We start from the raw sequence: 20955 nt of genomic DNA, 5'->3' as shown, positions 1-20955 counted from the left end.
GCAGGAGAGCATAAGGACAAAGGAAGAGGTGACAAGGACCTCCACTCTGGTAGTGACTTACTCACCACAGTACCAGGGTAACAGCCGTATGCAGAGCACTCATGCCTGCTCCTGGTGGCCTGCAGGGGAGTGGGATAGTCAGGCCAGACCAGGCCTGGTCTCCTCATCTGTGGACAGGGTATCTGTCCCACTTACCTCTGGTGCCCACACCCCAAGTTCTTTCCCAGGCTGGCCCCTATCGGGTTGGCACCTGCAAGCTGAGTACTCCAAGCAGTGACACATTGAGGTCAGGGCTGGAAACACCATTTGGAGAGGGAAATGGACACAGGAGAGCTTCCAGGAGCTAGGAAGTCAGCAGTGAGCCCAGTAGGAGTCACCAGGAAGGCTGGGTCACACCTGGTGAGTCTCCATACCAAGGCAGAGTGAACGTCTGGCCCAGAGCACTGGGCTCAGGACTGGGTCCTAATCCTTTCCTGTCCCTAATTTCAGAAATGGGTTCTTCCATCCAAGCAATGCAAGTTGTAGGACTGAGTCACCTCCCAGGCCCAGGGCACTTACACCTCCTCCTGCCAACTGAAGACTTCCCTCCCCTTCAAAGCTTCCACCACTCACTAGTGGCCTACTGCATCTTCTTCCTCCCTGTACTATAGGGCTCCCATGGCAGTCCTCCCAGAAGGGACCCCTCCCTCTAAAAACAAAGGTGTGCACAGCCTACTTGGCAAAAAGACAAATTTTATTGAGCCCCTCAACCCTAGTTCTCTTTCTCTTGCACAGTCTTGGTTCCCCGGAGACGCCCAGTCCGGCGGGCAGCGATGAGACCCACTTTGCGGCCGGCAGGGGCATCTCTGCGGATGGTGGAGGGTTTGCCGATGTGCTGGTGGTTGCCACCTCCAAAAGGATGCTCCACGGGCTGCAGGTAGAGGGAGATGGCATTAGAGTGGGGGTGACCCCAACTACTTCAGGAGGACTGGGACAGGACTAACAGTCCTGTGACTACAAGCCACCACCCAGGCCTTCCACTGCAGATTCCCCCTGCCATAGAGTAGAATAGAACAACCCTGCATGGGACTTGTCTACTGTAAATCCCCCGACCCGTTTCTAGGGTACTTACATTCATGGCTACACCCCTCACACGTGGCCAGCAGTTTCTCTTTGCCTTATACTTGTGGTATGCACGGCCAGCCTTCAGGATGGGTTTGTCAATTCGGCCACCTCCAGCCACCACACCTGTGAAAGAGGTCAGACACCTCAGGGATATGCCAGTGTCTTAATCACCCTCTTAGCACTCTTAGTCACACACTGTCACCCAACAGCCACAGTACTGCCTACAACCACCAAGCAGCCTCCACCCTAGGGAGCCCCCTACTCCCTGGGAGTAGACATCAAGTGTCTTCAAGCTCCACTGGACAGGCAAGCCAAGACCCTCACCCACGTCACCTAGGATGCTGGCTGAGCTCCAGCTTCTGCAGGGAAGCACTCCAACTTCACATGTCTGAGACACTGGGCAGGCCGCTCAACCTCCAACCCACCCCCAAGACGTCTGACCCAACCTCCCCATCTCAGCTTTGCTTATCCCACGAACACACCTTCAGAGCCTCTCCTGTGGGGGGCTGGGTTTGACACAGGGGTTGATGGTGTTGCCAAGCCGTGGATAAACAAACCTGCCTTCTCACACTTTACACTCACTTGCTAGGCATCTTTGAGAAGACCACAAACCTCTAACCTATCTTTCTCTAAAAAGGCTGTTTACCAACTGTACCCAAAAGCACGAATCAAGCAGCCCAGGTCATCTCAGAGCACACCGCCCGTCTGACAAGTCCCAGATGGCTTAATCGCAACCTCATCAACCCCAAAGCACCGGTGCTGCAGGTAGCACTGCGCCCATTTCACAGCTGTGACAACCCGCACTACAGCGCGGACTCAAGCGTAGGACAGCAGACCACGCTGTCCCGCGCCCGGGCCCAGCCGTCCTCCCACGGCCCGACGCTGGACACTCACCGACCACAGCCCTGTTGGCAGAGGAGATGACCTTTTTGGAGCCCGAGGGCAGCTTCACGCGAGTCTTCTTGGTCTCCGGGTTGTGTGAGATGACGGTGGCGTAGTTCCCGGAGGCCCGAGCCAGCTTGCCCCGGTCCCCGGGCTTCTCCTCCAAACAGCACACTATCGTGCCCTCAGGCATGGTGCCCACGGGGAGCACATTGCCGATGTTGAGCTGGGCTGCAGGGGGCGGGGCCAGCCGTCAGCGCAGCACCTGCCACCCCTCGCCCGCTCCCGCGTGCGCCCCGCCGCCCCCCGGCCGCTCCCGCCCCCCGGCCGCCGCGCACCTTTCTTGCCGCAATACACGAACTGGCCCGTGTGGATGCCCTCGGCGGCAATGAACAGCTCCGTCCGCTTCTTGAACCGGTACGGGTCCCGGAAGACCACCTTGGCGAGGGGCGCGCCGCGGCCGGGGTCGTGGATGATGTCCTTCACGATGCCCTTGATGTAGCCGTGCCGCTCGGCGAAATCCACGGCGCGCAGGCGCGCGGCGCCCTTGCGGTGCTTCACGTGCGCGCGGAACACCGAGCCGGCCCCCTTCCTCTGTCCGCGGATCACGCGGCCCATGGCGGCGGCCTGCGGGCGGCGCGCGGTCAGCGCTGGCCGGTCCGGGCCCGGCCGACCCCAAGGCCGCGCCTCCCTCCCAAGGCCCCGGCCCCGCTCGCACCCCCGTCCCCGGCCGCCCCCAGGGCGGCGGATGGCGGCGGATGGCGGCGGGGCCGCGGGGCCAGGGACCCGTCCTACCTGCTCACTGGGGCGGCCGAAAGAGGAAGCGCGGCACCCGCGGGCCTCCTTATCTTCCGGGGCGGGGCCAGAGCTGCAGCTCCTTCCTGGCGCAGTGCACTCTGGGACTTGTAGTTCCCCGCCGCCGGGATCTCCGCGCAGGCGCACTGGGGAGGTCGGGCCCGTAGGGTCCTCGTGGGTAGCCGCCGGGAGGAGGCCGGAGGGGGGCGCGGCCCTCCTAGGGTGTCCGCAGGGCGGGCGTTGCCCACTGAGCATCCTAGGAGGCACCGAGAGGTTGAGAGACTCACACAGAGCGACCCACTCCCGGCCGCGGGGTCCGGGGCTCCGGGCTTCCCTGTGGGTGAGGGGCTGCGTCGTGCGTTACGGAGCGGGAAGACCGGGCAGGCGGCCGCCTCGCGCGGGCACTGCCGCTCCTGGACGCGGGGACTTTGTCCACTGCTGGGCCTCGGGGAGGTCAGTGTCGGGGAGGAGCCGGGGCCTGGGCTGTGCTTGGAGGGCCAAGGGAGGGCGACGGGGCGTCTAGCTGGGACGGGGAGACCCCGGGGGGAAGGGGAGAGAGCCGGCCCGGGAAGTGAGGAGGGTCGAGCCGCGGGTCCCAGCGTCAGGGAAGCGGGAGGGGGCGGGCGGGGTCACGTGAGGTAAGGGAACCTGGACCAGACCCTGAGAGGAGCCCTGTCCTGGAGAGGCGGGTGGGACAGCGGTCCCTCGGGAGGACGCCAGGGCGGGGACGTGATGGCAGGCGTCCCGGGGGCAGGGGAGGCTTGCAGGGGCGGCGGTAAGGGTGACCCCCTGAGAAGGGGACGGGAGAGGGGAGGAAGGGACGCCCTGTGGCCGCCTACTGAAGTCACAGGGCAGCGAGGGGCTGGCGCGTGAGTGGCAGCAGAGCTGGGGTGGACAGGGCATCGAGGAGGAGCCGCCAGGTGGGGGTTCAGGAGGCAGCCCAGCCCACAGCAGGGCCAGACGCTGGGGAGCATCAGGCAGGACTGCACCTCCAGGAGCAAAGGGAGGGGTTCTGGGGTCAGCCCAGAATAGAGCCAGAGGTTCAGAGGGACAGAAGGAGAGTCAGGTGTTGGACAGACGTGGTCAGAGTATTTGGACACCCAGGCTGTGGGGTCTCAAGATGGTCCCATGGGTCCCTGGGATGAGGTATGCCCTGGTGGTAGCTACCAAGACCTTGGTTACAGCCAGGAGGCTGACCAGGCTACTGGAGGACTTACAGAGACAGGGCCCTGGCTGGTGTCCCACACAGTCTTGAGGACTGTCACTCAACTCCATCTCACTGAACTGAGCATTAACCTCCCTCTGAGGCCACCCAGTCTGGCACACAGTAGGGGCTCCACAGATCTGGGTCACTTAACGATGGTGGCAACTCAGCCAGCACTGGGCATGGGGTTCTTGGGCCTTCGGCAGGGAGGGGGCCGTCTTCCTTCCCCACGTGGTGCCTGTGCTTGTGCTGGTGTCAGGGCACCCCTCACTTGTGCCATCCGCAGGCATCTCTTCCCTGCTTTTCAAATTTTACTCTTAGAAGTTATTTATGTACTGCATTTTCTCTTAAAATTGTTCTTTAAATGTTTCTCATCACAAACGTGCACGAGTAATTTGAAATAAACGTGAGTAACCATGGTCCCCTGTCTGGCTTGGCTCCATTCCCAGCATCAGCTGCCCTCATCCCAACACCACAACCGACATGTGCCTTTGTGTGCCCCAGGTCACATCATCTCATGCCACATATGGGTGCCCCAACACAGATGGTTGAAGTGGGATTGTGCAGTAATGATAGTAGGAATAATATTTACTGGGCTCTTTTTATGAGTCAGGCACTGTTCTAAGTACTTTTCAGGTATTAATGATTAATCATGCACCCTTTGCTTTCCTGATTCCGTGTCTCATAACTCTGGAGCTGTGTCTCATGAAATGTATCTCATCATGCTTATCTGAAATCGCTTGCCCATGTGCATTTAATGCCTCTGGGTTCAGAACTCTGTGTCCTCATCGATGGTGCTTTTTAACATCGGGTAAAGTCCTGTCCTGATGGCCAAGTCCAGTGTTAAATCCCGTCCTGGGTGATGCACCATCCCTGTTCCTGCTTCCTTCCTGTCTTCATTTTCTGGCAGCTTTTTTGTCCTCTCCTGTATTTTTAGCCTTCCTTTGTGGTTTTGTTTTAAATGTGTTTCGGATAAATAGCACTTTTCTAGGTTTCTTCATGAGTCTCTGTCTTGTCATGGGAAGTGCAGGTCTTCTCACCATGTGATAGCTGAGGATGTTTTCCATTCCTCCTGTCCTGCTCTGCATGAATGATTTATTTTACAATGCCATCTCTGTCTCCTTTTGGTTATTTTTGCTGGCTCCATCAGGTTGCCATTTTTTCCACTTCCCCATTTACCCCACTGTTAATCTGGAAGTGCCACTGTTCTGTGCCATGGCTCAGCTGGTAATGTCCCTTTCCTGTTCCCAGGGTCCTACCTCCAGACTCCTGCCAAGACCATGCACACCCTGTCCAGCTCCCCTGGGCCTGGCCGCATCCTGGCATAGCTGCCAGTAAATGGATATTTGCTCAGTAAAGGAGCTGGGCCAGGAGGGAGGTGGCAGCCATCAGAAGGATCTGCCCCAGACCCTTCATCACACTGTCTGAAACACACTGCAGGAAGAGGAGAGAGAGGCATACGGTGGGTGCCTGTGATGGCAGGTCCTCAAGAACCTGAATCCTGGGTTATGTGATGTTCCCACAGTGGAATTACAAGGACCAGAGCACTTGCTCTAGGACAGATTTGGGCAGGTGTGTCTGGCCAGCAGCAGTAACTCCCCTGTGAGTCCGCAGAGCAGCCACCTCTTTTATCTGCACTTCTAAGACAGAGGATGCATAGGGCCACTTCGGGGTTGACATGGGGCAACAGAGCCATGGCCCTGACCTGGCCTCCAATCCCTCTGTCCCCAGGGAACACTCTCTTTTCTGGCCTTTTCATCTGCATTCAGGATGCACGGACCCTGTCCCAGGTCTGGGGTACATGCTCAGTACCTGAACATCTCATGTTGGGGTCTCATCTATCCTGTTTGCTTAGTCGGTAGCAGGGCAAAATATGTCCATGCTCGGTTTACACCTGCACAAGCAGCCAGCTCTGGAGTGAGATCTGACCCTGGAGCTGGACCCAGAACAGGCGCCTATGGGGGCCCTGAAAGGAACTTTGCTGTAACACCAAGGTCTGTGTTCCTGGGACACCAAGTAAATCTGCGTTTCATGGTTCCCTTCTGCCCGGGACTCCTCTGCCCTGGGGAAGGTGCAATCAGAAGAGAGTCTGAGCAGCCCCCAAAGCTGGGGCCCAAGGCATGGCTCTGCTTGCCCAGATCCCAGCACTGTCCTGCCTCAGGCAGACACTACCAGAATTCAGCCCCCAAGGGACTAACCCTGTAGGAAAGGTGCAGGGAAGGAGACTGAGCATTGTTCCTGTCCTGTGGGCAACGGGGTGGGAGAAGTGTGCTCCAGGATGGGGGCCGGGGGCGGGATTTTCTATAAGAGCCCCATTTCCCATGCAGGAGTGGTGAGGGGAGGCCCCCGGGACAGATGCACACTGGAACAGGTGGGCACATGAGGATTACAGATGTTTGGGGATGGCTTGGAGGTATGTGTTAAAATTTTCTGAGAGGGCTATAAGGTGAACTACTGTGAAGCCCAGTTTGTTAGTGAGCCCTGAGTCCCCATGACCTCTGCCCTCTGTGGAGTGGAGTACATCATTCCAACCTGACAAAGCTCTGGGACTCCACACGTATGATCAGAGTTGAAAGAAAGGTGGTTTTGTTTGCTCAGAGATCTTCCATTTCTCAAGGAGGGACTAGCATAGGATTTACACACACACAATTGTTGGACACCTAAGTTCACCACAAAATCGATATTGTGTGAAATTGTGTGCAGCAGCCCTGAGGGGAGTCATGGTCCCTCCTCCAAGGACATTTTAGCTGTCAGGATACAGCAAGTGTCCACAAGTCCCACCTGCTGGACCCTGAATCTACAGAGCACCTCTCCCTTGCCCAGGCTGTGCCTCACCCCCCAGCAAATCTGTCGGCAGCATGAGTGCAGGAGACCCCCGGTACCCCAAGCAGCCTGAGGATCCAGGGACATCCAGACATCCAGGCCAGAGACAAGGACCGAGGCAGATGTCACACAAGGTCAGCACCACCCACAGCAGGTGCTGGGCTGAGCCCACATAGGATGGAGACCCCAACTCAGGTCACCCTCCTGACCAAGGTGCCTCCTGTCGTCATGAAAAGGAAGAAAAATGATAGTTCCCAGTCTGTCCTATGCTCACATGTGACCCTGCCCCTGACCAGCTGTGGAAAGGACAAGTCCCTCCCCTCCTCTGAGCCCGACACCTCCTCCCAGGGTCTGGTCACAATTCAGAGGCCATGAGACAAAGGGTGTGTGCGAAACCACCTGCAACGTGCTGTGCAGATGTGAGGGCACGTTCCCCAGCACACCCGGCTCCCTGAGGTGGGACCTTGGGAAATAACGGGAACACCGTGCTCCATTCACCTTAACATGGGGACAACAGTATTGTACCATAGGATTATCGTGAGGATTGCGTGAGCAAATACACACAAAGGACCTGGAAGTGTGCCTGCGAAGATCACCAGGGCTGTTAGAAGTCATGGAGGGGCCACCCTCTGGTGCAGACAGGAGAGGTGACCTGAGAGTGACCAGGAGGAGCAGGAGGGAAGCCTCCAGGTCCCCCAAAATCTCTTGACCTGGTGCTAGTTTCAGTGTATTCAGGGTGTGAAAATTCATCCTGCTAGCCACAGCCCCCCGCCACCAGCCGCACCCAGGCCAGAGAGGACAGAACCCCCACTGGTAGCGCCTGGGATCCTGGGGAGGGGGTGCTGCCCCCGCCGCTGTGGGCAGCCAGGCCAGCGAAGGAGCTAGCTGTGGGCCACTCTCGCCCCACTCCCTTCACCCCACTGCAACGACGTCTCAGAATGTAAAAAAAATCATTAAAAATTTAAAAGCTTCACACTGCTATGCTGGATGTGAAGGTATTTGCAATTTTGGTCTTTGTGTTATACTCCTACAATAGGTGTTTTTAATTTATTTTTTTAACTTTCTGAGATAAATAAGAAAGTTTATTTAGGAATGAGAGATATAAGGGAATATTTTTAGAAAACAATAATGCACAGTCACTTATCTCAAGATGCCTCAAACTTTGCCAAAAAATCACAAAGGGAAGAAGGAAAAGAAGTTAGCAAGGAAAATGCCTGTCTCTAAGAAATATACTTTATTCTCGTCTGATATATGGAATGACTCTTACCCCTTACCCAGGGCCTTCTTTTAAAAATTTTTTATTGAATCAAAATTGATTATACATATTTTGGGGGTTCAACATTGAGATATGTTGATTAAATCAATATCACTGGCGTATATATTGTTACAAATCGTGATTATTCTTTATTCCCCTTGTCCAATCTCTCCCCTTCCTCCTCTCCCTCCCCCCTCTAATTACCCTAGATTTCTTCTCTTTCTGAAAGAGTAATGGTTATTCTGTTGATTTGTTCCCTAGATGATCTGTCCAATGCTGAGAGGTGTTTTCAGGTCCCCCAACATTATCATAGAGCAAATGCTGCTTCTGTCACTCTGGAATGGGCTTTGTGGAGAGAAACATCCTCTTCTTTATCTCTGCTGGTGACTCTCCTTGTGTCAATGCACTCCGGTGGCTGTTGGACCATCTGCATGGTGGTTGTGACACCTGGCCACTTTCACAGTAGCCATGGTTATTGTGGTGGCTGTGGTGGGCCACCCACGTGGAGGTGATGTTTTTGGCATGCTCCTTGGCACCAGTGGTGTGCCTGGTTGTGGGGGGTTTCCAGTCCCCTTCTCCATACCTCAGGTCCCTGGGTGGTCCCCATGGTGCTGGTGCAGTGTGCCTGGTTGTGGGAGGATGTCTGGTCCCTGGCTCTATGCCCTGGGCCCCTGGGCAGGCCCCGAGGTGCTGGTGATATGCCTGGATGTGGGAGTGCAGTCCAGTCCCCAGCTCCAAACCCCTTGTTCCCAGGCAGGCCCTGAGGCACTGGTGTCGTGCCTGGACCGGAACTAATTTTTTGTCCTTTGCTTTCTTCTGAAATGGGGGAACTTCCTGTGGGAACCAGTACTTGAGCTGTGTGGTTGAGCTAAATTGCTGCTTTGCTGCTGTTTCCCTAGGGAAGGCTTTTTGTGCAGCTCAGGGTTTAATGGTTGACCTTATAGCTACTTCCAGCTCTCCAGAGAACCGATAGGTCTGTGTTGCATAGACACTCTGATCTGGGCCCGAGTGTTTTCATCAAACTGCACCCCATGCAATTCTGCATTCCCAACCAGTCTCCTCTGAGTGGTCCTGCACTGATTGGGGGGTGGATCAGCTGTCCTTGCTGTGTCCCAGTGTTCCCCTGGTGGGCACGTCTCCCCCACCACCTGTGCTCCAAACATGTCCCATGGGACAGGCCCTGTGCTGGTCCCTTGCGATGACTCACTGGCCTCTGAATGGCTCCCCTTCTTCAGCTGTTCTGTCTCCTCGCTCCTGCTTGGGTCCACGGGAATCCTATTAGTGGTCTTGCTGTCCTGGGGGCCACCAAGGCCCTCTTCTTCCCTGCTGCCTCCAAGTAACTCTATCCAAAGGGCACAGCTGCAGCTTCTGCTGGCTCCTGCTCCATGTGCTCAGCAGCTTCAGCCTTAAAGAGGCCATGGCCCAAAATGCTCAGAGCAGTTTTTTCTTTCTCTCATCATGGTTTCTCTCGCCTTCATGAACTCCGTAGGCCTCTCCTCCTCTTCCCCTGAGCTCCAGCAGCCCCAGCTTGGCTGATGTTACATTTTTATAGTTGTAAATTGGTTGATTTGTGGGAGAGAGTGACACTGGGGACCATCCATTTCACCATCTTGACTGGAAGCCCCCTACAAAAGGTGTTTTTAAAATGTGTGCTTATTCAATCCCAGCACCACCCAGCCCGCCCCCCACATACACCAAAAAGAAAAAGTGTGCCTGATAAAAATTACTGGGAGATCTTCAGACCTCAAAAAGCTGTGAACATGGTGGGGTCCAAGCTTATATTTCCAAAGAGAAAAGGCAGACCCAGGTAATACCTGGGGTAAAGTTACGTTTACTATGGTTTGAATAATGGTGTCCCTTCCAAACTTCATGCTGACAATACCCAATGAAACAGTATTAAGAGGTGTGGCCTTTGGAGGTGATTAAGTCATGAAGGCTCTGCCCTCATGAATGGGGTCAGCACCCCTATTAAAGGGCTAGAGGCTGAAGGGAGCCCTCCCTTGCCCTTCTGTCCTTCTGCCATGTGAGGACACAATGTTCCTCCCCTCCAGAGGATGCAGGAACAAGGCACCCTGTTAAAAGCAGAAACACCCTCACCAGGCACCAATCCTTCTAGTTCCTTGATCTTGGACTTTCCAGCCTCCAGAACTGTGAGAAAGAAGTTTCTATCACTTATAAATTACCCGGTCTGTGGTATTTTGTTATAGCAGCACAAATGGACTAAGACAACATATATATATAGTCTTAGACAGACATAGATGTCTGCCTCCAAAACAAAACCAAAAGGAAAATGTAAATGTTGAAACAAATAGAACATCATTTAAACCAACAAAAACCAGAATTGGTTTTCCCACAAATACTTATAGTAGCATGATGCATATACATATATATGCTGAAAGTTGTATATATAAACATATATACACACATAATATTATATATTTTATTTCTCTATAAATATCCTGCAAGGTGTTTTCATTCTATTTCAATTCTAAGTACCTTGTATATGATTTGCTCTTTAGTGCGAGTTATTTAATAGAACACTATTTAGTTTTCAAACATACAAGATTTATTTAAACTATCTAGTCACTTCTAAACTTATTTCTTTATATCTAGGCTTTTGTGGGCTAGTGGATTTCAGCTATTGCTAATGTTCTCTTTGTCCTTAAAAAGGTGTTCCTGGGCCAGCCGTGGCTCACCTGGGAGTGTGCAGTGCTGATAACACCAAGTCAAGGTCATCTTTTTTTTTTTTTAAGGTGTTCCTGCTTTGGGGGTGTAGATCATTATCTCTAGGTACAAACACTTTTTTTTCTTTTTTCTGAGTATAAGGACACTTTATTGATCTCATAATGTTTGGGATAAAGGACAGACCTAAGGCTATAAATGTGTCTTCAGCCTAGATTCCAAAGAGTACTTTTAAAAATGCTGACTTCATCTTGATTAACAACACATCCCTCTCCCATTGCAGTTGATAACCTTCTCCTAATTCTAGTCCCCATTCAGCACCAGGACAGCCAAGGATATTGTCAGGGGTGGAATAACTGGCTATCACTGTAGTCTTTGACATGAATTCAGAGATTTCACTCCTTGTAAGTGGTCTTCTATACTCTCAAGAGCTCCTGATTTCTTGTGACCTTCTTGTGAGGACTAATAGTTTAAGTTTTTATTAAATATCAAGTTCAAGGGTATTGCTTGGCTTCTCCCTAATATCTGCTTCATGAATAAATCAGGTGAATGTAAGTATGCTTTAGGTCCCATTTATGAACTAGAGAAAGGTGAGCTTAAAGGGTATTAAAATAACGATAGGCAAAGACCTGTATGGTGATATTATGTTTAACTCCAAATCTGTGGCTTCATTTGGGAGCCTGGAAAATCTCTCTCAAACAGACTTTTATCCAATAACAGATCTCTCTCCAATATTAATTCTCTCATATCATTTAAAGAATACTCTCTGACACATGTTTTCTTACATTTATTATATTAATGGGATCCCTCCAGCATAAATTTATGGATGTTGAATGAGTTCTGCATTCTGACTAAAGGTGTGCCTGCATTTTTTCCTTTTTCAGAACTTGTCTTGATAACGAAGTTCTTGGTGTTTTATAAGGTTTGAACTCCTGTTGAAGCTTTTCATACATTCCTTCCTTTTGAATGGTTTCTCTCCTGTGTGAATCATTTCATGTCGAATAACGGAGGAGCTCCGGTTGAAGAGTTTCCCACTGTCAACACATTCACAGGTATCACGATAGTCTTGGATTTTTATTACGACCTTCACTCTCACTGAAGGCTGTTCCACATTTACTGCCTTCACAGGCCTTTGTTTCAGTATGAATTTTTTGATGCTTAGGGAGGTTTAGGTAAAAACACTTTTTTTAAAGGCAAGTCAAGTGAAGCAGCGCTAGGGGGGAAGAAACAAACCTGTCACTGGACGCGATCCCACAGTGGTGGAACCCTGCCCTCGTGCCGCCTGGACACTCCTTACTGCGTGGTTCAAACCTGTCTCTTGACTTTTGTCCGCTCGATCGGCTTCTGAGAAGAGTGTTAAAACCTCCAGCTACGGCTGTCGCAGTCTGTCGGCTGTTGCTTTCGGTATTGGGGAGGCTGAATCACTACGTGCACATGCTGCTGGTCGCACAGCTCACTCTCGCGTGTTTGTAAGTGTGGCTCTTAATGCTTCGTAGCCCCGCCCCTCGCCCATAGCCCCGCCCCCACCCCGTAGCCCCGCCCCTCGCCTCCCGTAGCCCCTCCCTCGCCCGCCCCTCGCCCGACGGCTCCTCTGTAGGCCCCGCCCCCCACCCGTAGCCCCGCCCCTCGCCCGACGGCTCCTCTGTAGGCCCGCCCCTCACCTCCGTAGCCCCGCCCTCCGCAGCTAGACCGCGTGGAGGCCAGGGAGCGCCACCCAGCCGCCGGGCCTCCGAGGCTGCTAGAGGGACGCTGCGGCCCGTTTCCGGGGCAGGCCGGAACCTGGCGGTCCGTGCGCCCGGCGCCCTAAGGTGCTTTCCGGGCTGTCCCGGATGACGGCCCAGGGTGAGTCGGTGCCGGCTGCGGGGCGGGTAAGCGAGGGCCGCGGTCCTCCGCGCTGAGCACGGCGGGGAGCTGACCCGCAGCCGGCGCTGCCGTCTCCGCTTCTCCTTCGGCCTGGGCCTGCACGGGGGTCCGGGCGCACGGAGGCGCGGGTCGCTTTTCCTCCCGGCCGGGTGGGAGGCGTGCGGGGCGCCCCCCAGGGCCCTCGCGCGGAGCTGAGGCTGCGGGGCCGGAGGCCTGGCGAGGCGGGGCTTTCCCGCAGGGCCGGCTCCGTCCGCGGTGCGGGCCCCTCGGCCTCGCGCCTGCCGGCGTCTGTGGAGAACGCCCCTCGAGAGCCGCGGGCTGGGGTCCCGACCCTGCACGGCCTCGGCCCCGCGCCCCGTTACCTCGCCGTGGGCGGCGCCCCCTCCCCGGGTGGAGGCGTCGCGTGGGCGGCAGTCGCTCCGTCGGTGGCCATGCGGCTCTCACACTGTCCAGAGGACTGTCGCGTCTGCGGGCACCGCGGAGAACAGCTCCCCTGCCTCATGCAGCAGGTAACGTAGCAGGGACGATAGACAAGTACGCACATGATTCTACACTGTGACGGGGCTGTGCGGAAAATACACCAGGAGGATACAGCTGTGCGACATGAGGGGTCCATGTAGCCGTGGGTGGTCAGGGAAGGCTGCTCTGAAGAGGTGACCTGAAACCTGGTGGCTGAGACGGAGCAGCCTTGCCGACCCCAGAGCAGAAACCTCCAGGCGGAGGGAGCAGAGGCCTTGGCTGTCGGGGCCGCAGTGCGGGGAGCAGGGACATAGTGCCCCAGGCCCTGAGGAACGGGGCTTTCGTGCTCTAAGTGTGGAGGGAAGAACGACTCCTCCTGGTCTTCCAGCCCCAGGTAAATATTTACCCCAAGAAGCCCTCCCTGATCCTCCGTCTAAATTAGCGCCCCCTCCCTGGATACATTTTCTGCACAGTGAGCGGGACCTTCTTTTGTCGTGCATCCTGCCTGCTCCAATCATCTGACTAAAAGCTTATTTTCTGGTTCTAAAGGTAGAACTAAAAGCAGATTTTACCCCCTCTAACCAGTCGGCCCCTCCCTGAGGACATGCACTCCCCAGATATGAGTAAACAAAAACCAGTGGTCACTTACTCGCCTCCTAGCCCTGGGTCTCAGTTCTGCTGCAGTGGAGGGTGGTGTGTTGAGGGGTGCGGGTCACATCTTCTGGCAGCCTCATCCCTGAGATACTCTGCTTGCCTTTCTGGGGTGAGTAGGACAACAGATGTGGCAGTAGCAATGGCCCAGGCGTGTGCTGCCACACACTGCCCGAGACAGAGCCCAGTGGGGGCTGGGCGAGGATGGTGTGGTGCTGGTCCTCCGTGCATTTGACGTCTATGCTGTCCAGGCACAGGGGACACCCCGAGCCTGTGAGATCTCCCCCCATCCTACTCTAACACTTCAAAAGGGCTCTGCAGCCAAATGTCACTTCATGGCATTAACACCTGCAGTCATCGTGCTTCTTGCCGCACACTATCCGTTAACTGATGCCTAAAGGGGAGCATCTCTACAATGTGGCAGCTACTTAGGACGCTCAGGCCCCATGGAAGAGGGGAGCCCCAGAGACCTCCACCCAAACACAGGAGCTGCAGTGTCTGTCGAGGGGAAGACTGAGGAGACCAGGGCCGCATGCCTCCCCTGTACATATGGACAGAGCAGAATTATATCACTGGTTTTTAAATGTCTTTTCCCCAACCACAAAGGTAATACACGTTTGTACATACACAAAGAAGTCTTGAAGAAATTAGAAAAATAGAAACATGAAAAACAAGATCCACCCATAATTCTGTGACCCAGAAAGAACTAGGGTTAACATGCTGCCTCGTTTATTTTTCTGCTTATAGTCGGCTTGTTCCCCATAGTTATGTAACAAGAATGCTTTCTGATGTGCCACAGCATGGTTTTACTGGCTGCAGCGTCGCCCGTGGCAGGGATCCCTTCACTCACTTCACAAATCCTTACTGAGCACATGCTGTGTGCCAGGCCCGCCTCCAGACCTGGGGGTACAGGCTGGAGGCCTGGTCTCACGAAGCAGCCGCAGGGACTTGTCTAATGTCAGATAGTAGAGTGCCATGTAGGGAAAAATAACCAGGAGCGAGGATAAGGAATTCCTGGGCAAGAGGGGAGGCCGCAGTCTTAAAAGGGTGGTGCCGGAGACCAGCTCCGCAGGATTCGTTGCACCTTAACCAGGTGGTGTGGCGTCGGCGAGGAAAGAAAGAGACAGAGCACAGATGTCTAGTGCAAGTGTGGACAACTACCACAAGAATCTTGTTTTATTTATATTTTTTACTTAACCTTTTACATGATGATTTATCTTTTAATCAAAACATTTATTATTTCATCTCTATAGAAAAAGAAAATCAGAATGTTCCAAAACACTCACGCTATGACAAAAGCACCCACTCATGCATCAATAGTTCACCCCAAAGCCTGTGGCTCGTGGCCAGGAAACTATACAATAGCAGCATGCTTGGCATGAAAGAGCATCAGACTTTTAGTTTAAACTATAATTCTTAACCTTCTTAACTTACAATTTAACCCTTTTTTAATCTTACTTATACTTACTACTCTTAATTTTAATAACATTGATGAGTTATGTTTGACAATTTAATATTGCTTATACTCTATATTGATCATTTTAATTTACAATCAAAATCACAATGTTTATACCTTTTATTTCCCTGCCAATAGACCCTGGGAACAGCACAGGGGACAAAGTGAAAAGTTAAATGATCCTACTCAAACTAACAAAAACACGCTATATCATTCTTATTATTACTAAGGAAAGAACATGTTCTTGGTAAGTCAAGTGAAACTGTGGGAGTGGGGAAAACAAAGAAATCCGTAACTGGTTGTGATCAATTAGTTGTAAACACCACTGCACTAGGACCCACTGTATCCCTGGGGATGTGGATAGAAATCCAACATAATAACTTCCTTCCACACGTACAAGAGCATGACCACAGCCACAGTGGGTCCATGCACACATCACTAACAAGGAAGATTAATAACAAAATTAAATGGAGCCAACCCATACCGGGAACATGCATCAAAAACACCTTTAGTACTGACAATATCTATTTTTGGGGTTTTTTTTTTTTGTGACCGGTAAGGGGATCGCAACCCTTAGCTTGGTGTCGCCCGCACCATGCTCAGCCAGCGAGTGCACCAGCCATTCCTATATAGGATCCTAACCCGCGGCAGGAGCACCACTGCGCTCCCAAGTGCTGCACTCTCCCGAGTGCGCCACGGGGCTGGCTCTGACAATATCTTTTAAATAAACCAGTTAATTTTGACGTATTTTAACATGTCCTTTGAGAAACTCCGGGGAATTTCCCAAAGCCATACTGAGCCAAAAGGTTAGGCTGTTTAATTCTGGGAAGCCTTGTCAAGCAACCGAAGGTGAACAAACAGGGACTTCCACGGAGCCCTGCCACACACACACCGGACCCCCTCGGAGCCTGCAGGACGGCTCTCCACAGGGTGGTCGCTGCAGGCCTCCCTGGGAAGGTGACGTCGGAAGGAGTGAGCGGTCCCGGCTGCAGCTGCTCCTCGAGCGTGGGAGAGGCTGGTGGGTGGCGGGGATGTGCTCCCCTGCATGTCACCCCTTCATGTCTTCTGGGGGTGGGGGCGCCTCGGGTCTGGGCTCCTCCCGCTCGGGGCTGTGCGCCCGCTGTAGCACCGGACAGCGGTGGCAGGGGGCCCCGTGGGCGGGAGGAGGGCAGAGGACCCCCGGGGAGCCCGGCCACCCCGGAGGGGCCCAAACCTGCATCGTGAGAGCGCAGGGAAGGGGCGCGGTGGCGCGGAGAGCAGAGGAGGGGCCGGGAGATGAGCACGGACGCCCCGCCAGAGCTGCGCTTCTAAACCTGCGAACCAGATGCGGATCGTGGCTGAGTTTTGTTTACTTTTTGCACTTATTTGTTTTCCAAATATTGACTTTTTCGTTGTACGTTTATTAGGATTGGCCAGAAGACGAGACCGTGTTTGAAGGGGCGGGGCAGAGCCCCTTAGGTGGGAGGGCGGGTGTCATGGGGACATCTGGAAGTCACGGGTGGACCGACGTTTGCACACCAGGGGCAGGAAGTGTGGCGGTGGCCAAGGCCGGGACTTGGGGGTCTGTAAGCTCGCCCTGGCCAGGCTGTGTGGCCGCAGAGACCTGCCTTGCCTGGGTCTGTGGGCAGGGGGACCTCACTGGAGAAGCCTCCCCCATGCCCGCCAGAACCTCTGGGGACAAGCCCCCTGAAGGCCTGCTGGCAAATGAGGAAATCTTAGTGACCCCTCCTTACCGTCGGGCCCCCCACACCAGCCTGGGATCCCCAGGAAGGCGGACGGGCTCCCTCAGCCTGTACAAAGTGTGTGCCAGAAAGGGAGCCGCAGAGCCCTGCTCAGGGCCGGGCGGGAATGTGCGCTTTATTTTTTATTTATTTATTTATTTATTTTTAAAGATGACCGGTAAGGGGATCTTAACCCTTGACTTGGTGTTGTCAGCACCACGCTCAGCCAGTGAGCAAACCGGCCATCCGTATATGGGATCCGAACCCGGGGCCTTGGTGTTATCAGCACCGCACTCTCCCGAGTGAGCCACGGGCCGGCCCGGGAATGTGCGCTTTAACTACATGTTTTTTTCTAAACATAAAATTATTGTAGAACATTTGGAAAATGTAGAAACTTATATAAGAAATAAATGAAAAACATTCCCCTCTATCCCACTCTCTGGCGATGGTTTGGTGTGTGTCCCTTTCTAACGCATGTGTGTGTGCACATATTTATTTTACAGAATTGGGGATATACTTTCGTATTAGTCCATTTCCGTTGCTTATAACAAAATACCCAGAACTGGGTAATTTATAAGAAAATAAAATTTATTGCTTACATTTTCAGAGACTGGGGAGTCCAAAGTCTAGGGAACACATTTGATGCGGGTCATGATGGTGGCGACAGTGATCCAGGGTCTCACATTACATGATGGTGGAAGGAGAGAGAGAGAGAGACAGACAGACTCCTCTTCTTTTAAAGCCCTCAGAACCACACCCCTGACCACCATTATTAATCCATTCATTACTACACGGTCCTGCAACCTAATCACCTCTTCAAGGCCCCAATGGTTACAGTGGGGATTAAGCCTCAATGACCTTTGGGGGGACATAATTCAATCCACTACATTCCACCCCTGACCCCCCAAACTCATGTACTTTCCACACACAAATACATTCATTTCATCCCCCGTCTTAACTTGTTTCAACTCAAAAGTCCAAAGTTCGAAGTCCCATCTGTGAAATTCAAAACAAGTTGTCTACTTCCAAGGTACAACGGTGGGACTAACATAGGGTACATATTCCCATTCAAAAAGGGAGATATAGGCCAAAAGAAAGGGGAGACAGGTCCCAAACAAGTCTGAAACCCAGCAGGGCAGGCATTAAATCTCAAAGCGGGCGAATCAGGTACCTTGACTCCATGTTCAGAGTTCTCTGCACGCTGGTGCGGGGATTGGGTCCCCAAGTTCTTGGGCAGCTCCACTCCTATAGCTTTTCTGGGCTGAGTGCACACTTCAGCCCTAGCAGGCTGGAGTTGCATGCTTGTAGCTCCGCAGGTCTGGGATCTCCATCGCGGTCCCGCTCTCACGGCTCCACTAGATGTGACGCTGTTGGGGTTTGTCTGCTCTAACTCTGACCCCACATTTCTGCTCGGCATTACTCTAGTTAAGGCTGTCTGTGGTGACTCTGCCCCTATGACAGATCTCTTCCTGGGTCCCCAGCCTTTTTCCACACGTGCTTTGAAATCAGGATGGAGGCTCCTAAGCCTCTACAGCTCTGGCATTCTGTGAGCCTGCAGACCTAACATCACATGGACGCTGCCAAGGCTTCTGGCTTATATTTTCCAAAGCTGCAGGTGCAGCAACACCTGGGGTCAATTTAGTCACAGATGGAGCAACCAAAGCAGCTGTGCTGCTGGTGTGGGGAGCAGTGTCCCAAGGTGGCCCTGAGCAGCGAGCCCATGGAGGGCACCTCAGGCCTCTTCCCCCAAGACCATTCTGTTTCCCCAGGCCTTTGGGCCTATAATGGAAGGATTGGCCCCAGAGCCTTCTGCAGTGCCTTCAGGGCCTCTTTTCCCCTGTTGATACTCCTTTTCTTCTGTACTTATGTCCTTAGCAAATGGTCCCTGGGCTACACCCTTGCTTTTGTGGCCAGGCTGAAACTTTTCCAATTTTTGTCCCCTGCTTTCTTTTGAATTATAAATTCTGGCTTTACCTCATGCATTTTCTGTCATAACTCAGTGGAGGCTGTTGCAAGTAGCCATGCAACTTGCTGAATGCTTTACTGCTTAGAAATTTCTTCTGCCAAATACCCTGGTTTAGCACCTTGAAGTTCCACATTTCATAAAACTTTTGGGCAGGACCAAAAGCCAGCCATGTTTCTTGCTAGTTCGTAGCAAGGACGGTCTTTGCCCCAATAAGCTCCTCCTATCTGAGACCTCCTCAGTATGGCCTTTACAGTCCGCATTTCTAATAGTATTCTGCTCACCCCCATTTGACCGGTCCCTAAAACATTCCAAACTTTCTCTGGTTTTGTCCTCTAAACTCCCACCAGCAGCTGGGCTTTTTCTAGCCTGTTCCTCCAGATTCTTCCAGCCTCTCAACACCCAGTTCCAAAGCCACTTCCACATTTTCAAGTACTTGTTATAAGCAACACCCCCTTCTCTGGTGCCAATTTTCTGTATTAGTCCATTTCTGTTGCTTACAACAAAATAACCTGTAAGTGGGTGATTTATAAGAAAACAAAATTTATTGCTTACAGTTTCTGAGACTGGGCACTCTGAAGTCCAAAGAACACATCTGGTGAAGGTCTTCTTCAGTGGTGGCTTTACAGCAATGCAGGGGTCTCACATGGCAGAAGATGGCGAAGCAGAGAGAGAGACTCTCACATGCTCTCCTTTTAAAGCCCTCAGAACCACGCCCCTGACCACCATTATTAACCCATTCACTGTGGCGCGGTCCTGCAATCTAATCACCTCTTCAAGGCCCCGCCTTTTCATTACCATAATGAGATTTCCCACCCTGTTAACATTGTCACAGTGGGGGTCAAGTTTTGAGGGGACACTCAATCCAGGGCACCCTGGCTGTTAACATTTGCTGTAAGTTTGAGAGCCAGATCCCAAAGCTTTTGATGCTGGTCCTCTCACAGAGCTAGAGGTTTTGCAGAGCCTCAGTGTCCAGATGATTCCAGGTCCCAAGCCTCTCTCCTCTCCCCCCTCCAGTCTCCTGCAGGGGCTCCCCATTGGCCAAACCCAGATGGAGGTCAGAGGTCATGAAAACCCACTGACAGGGTACACACAGGTGACCTCCTGGGGCAGGGACAGAGCAGAGGATGGAGAGGATCCACTCCAGAGACCCTGCCACCCTGGTCAGAGTGTCCGTCCCACCCGCTGTGCTTCTCTATCAGCTCTGAAGTCCTCGCGCCACACCAGCTGCCAGCAGCCACCCCTCTAGCAATGTGTCTGAAAGTCCCCCCTTGGCCTGTCAGCGGTCCTCAGGCTAAGAGCCCAGACACCAGAGTGACAAGAGTGCTGGCTTTGGCAGCGCATGCACTAAAGTTGGAATGATACAGAGAAGACTAGCATGGGGTGACACGCAAATTTGTGAAGTGTTTCATATTTTGCTTTCCTTTCCTAATGTTGACAGTTGGGGAAACTGAGGCCCCATAGACAAAAAAACTTACCCAATAGTGGGCCCTTCTGCCTTCAAACCCATCCCCAATCCTCCTCTTAACAACAAAAAAAAAGACGTCTGGTTTTCGGGGTGCCACATGGACGATGCCTTAGGCTGTCTGAAGTTCTCCCCGTGACCCCTAATTCCTTCACTCCACAGGGGGCCTGAGCAGGACCCCCACCACTGGTTCCCTCCTGCCCCATGTCCTCCTCCTGGGGCAGAGTCGCTAGCCCCACATTGGACCCCAAGCTGACCGAACTGAGGACCCTACCAGTCACAGCTTTGGAGACAGGCTGCTGAGGCCCAGCAGCCAGGAGAGGGGCCTGGACCTGCTGCCACGTGCCTGCCTTCTTGGGGCTGTCACAAGATCCAGAGTGAAGAGGACTTGGGTGAGTGTGCAGAGGTGAGCGGCAAGAAGTAACCCTGAGGTTGCCCCGCACGGCCGCACGCCCCGCGGCACACACGCCCGGGCAGCGTGACGGTCTCATCTCGTTCCACCCGCAGCAGCGCCCGCGCCACCAGCAGCCCGGCTGGGCTGCATCTCCATGCTTCTGTCTCCGCCTTCACCTGCCAGCCTGTCCATGGCTGCAGCTCCAACCAGCCAGGACCTCTTCACCTTTCTGTGCCCC

At 53.4% G+C, this 20955-nt stretch overlaps 1 protein-coding gene and 1 pseudogene across 1 annotated transcript; one reads left to right on the top strand and one right to left on the bottom strand.

Moving 5' to 3' along the window:
- Positions 1 to 715: 715 nt before the first annotated feature.
- RPL8 (ribosomal protein L8) lies at positions 716 to 2862 on the bottom strand. Its single transcript, XM_063079183.1, has 5 exons — positions 2782 to 2862; positions 2325 to 2613; positions 1999 to 2217; positions 1112 to 1227; positions 716 to 910 (listed from the first exon to the last, which is right to left on the bottom strand). Exons 2-5 carry the CDS (start codon positions 2602 to 2604, stop codon positions 752 to 754), a joined length of 774 nt encoding a protein of 257 aa, XP_062935253.1. The 5' UTR covers positions 2605 to 2613; positions 2782 to 2862; the 3' UTR covers positions 716 to 751.
- A 17319-nt stretch (positions 2863 to 20181) lies between these two features.
- LOC134364292 (U6 spliceosomal RNA) lies at positions 20182 to 20276 on the top strand (annotated as a pseudogene).
- Positions 20277 to 20955: the final 679 nt, after the last annotated feature.

This window comes from Cynocephalus volans, chromosome 15, assembly GCF_027409185.1.
Source record: "Cynocephalus volans isolate mCynVol1 chromosome 15, mCynVol1.pri, whole genome shotgun sequence".
Lineage (NCBI taxonomy): Eukaryota > Metazoa > Chordata > Mammalia > Dermoptera > Cynocephalidae > Cynocephalus > Cynocephalus volans.
Note: the sequence above shows the minus strand (reverse complement) of the source record. Positions and strands in the feature narration are given on the sequence as shown.

Coding starts and splice junctions, on each gene's coding strand:
- RPL8 (XM_063079183.1), bottom strand. CDS start 2,604: ATGGGCCGCGTGATCCGCGGACAGAGGAAGGGGGCCGGCTCGGTGTTC. Junction 2,218..2,324: donor CGTGTATTGCGGCAAGAAAG/GTGCGCGGCGGC, acceptor CGCCCCCTGCAG/CCCAGCTCAACATCGGCAAT. Junction 1,228..1,998: donor TGCCAACAGGGCTGTGGTCG/GTGAGTGTCCAG, acceptor CCTCTTTCACAG/GTGTGGTGGCTGGAGGTGGC.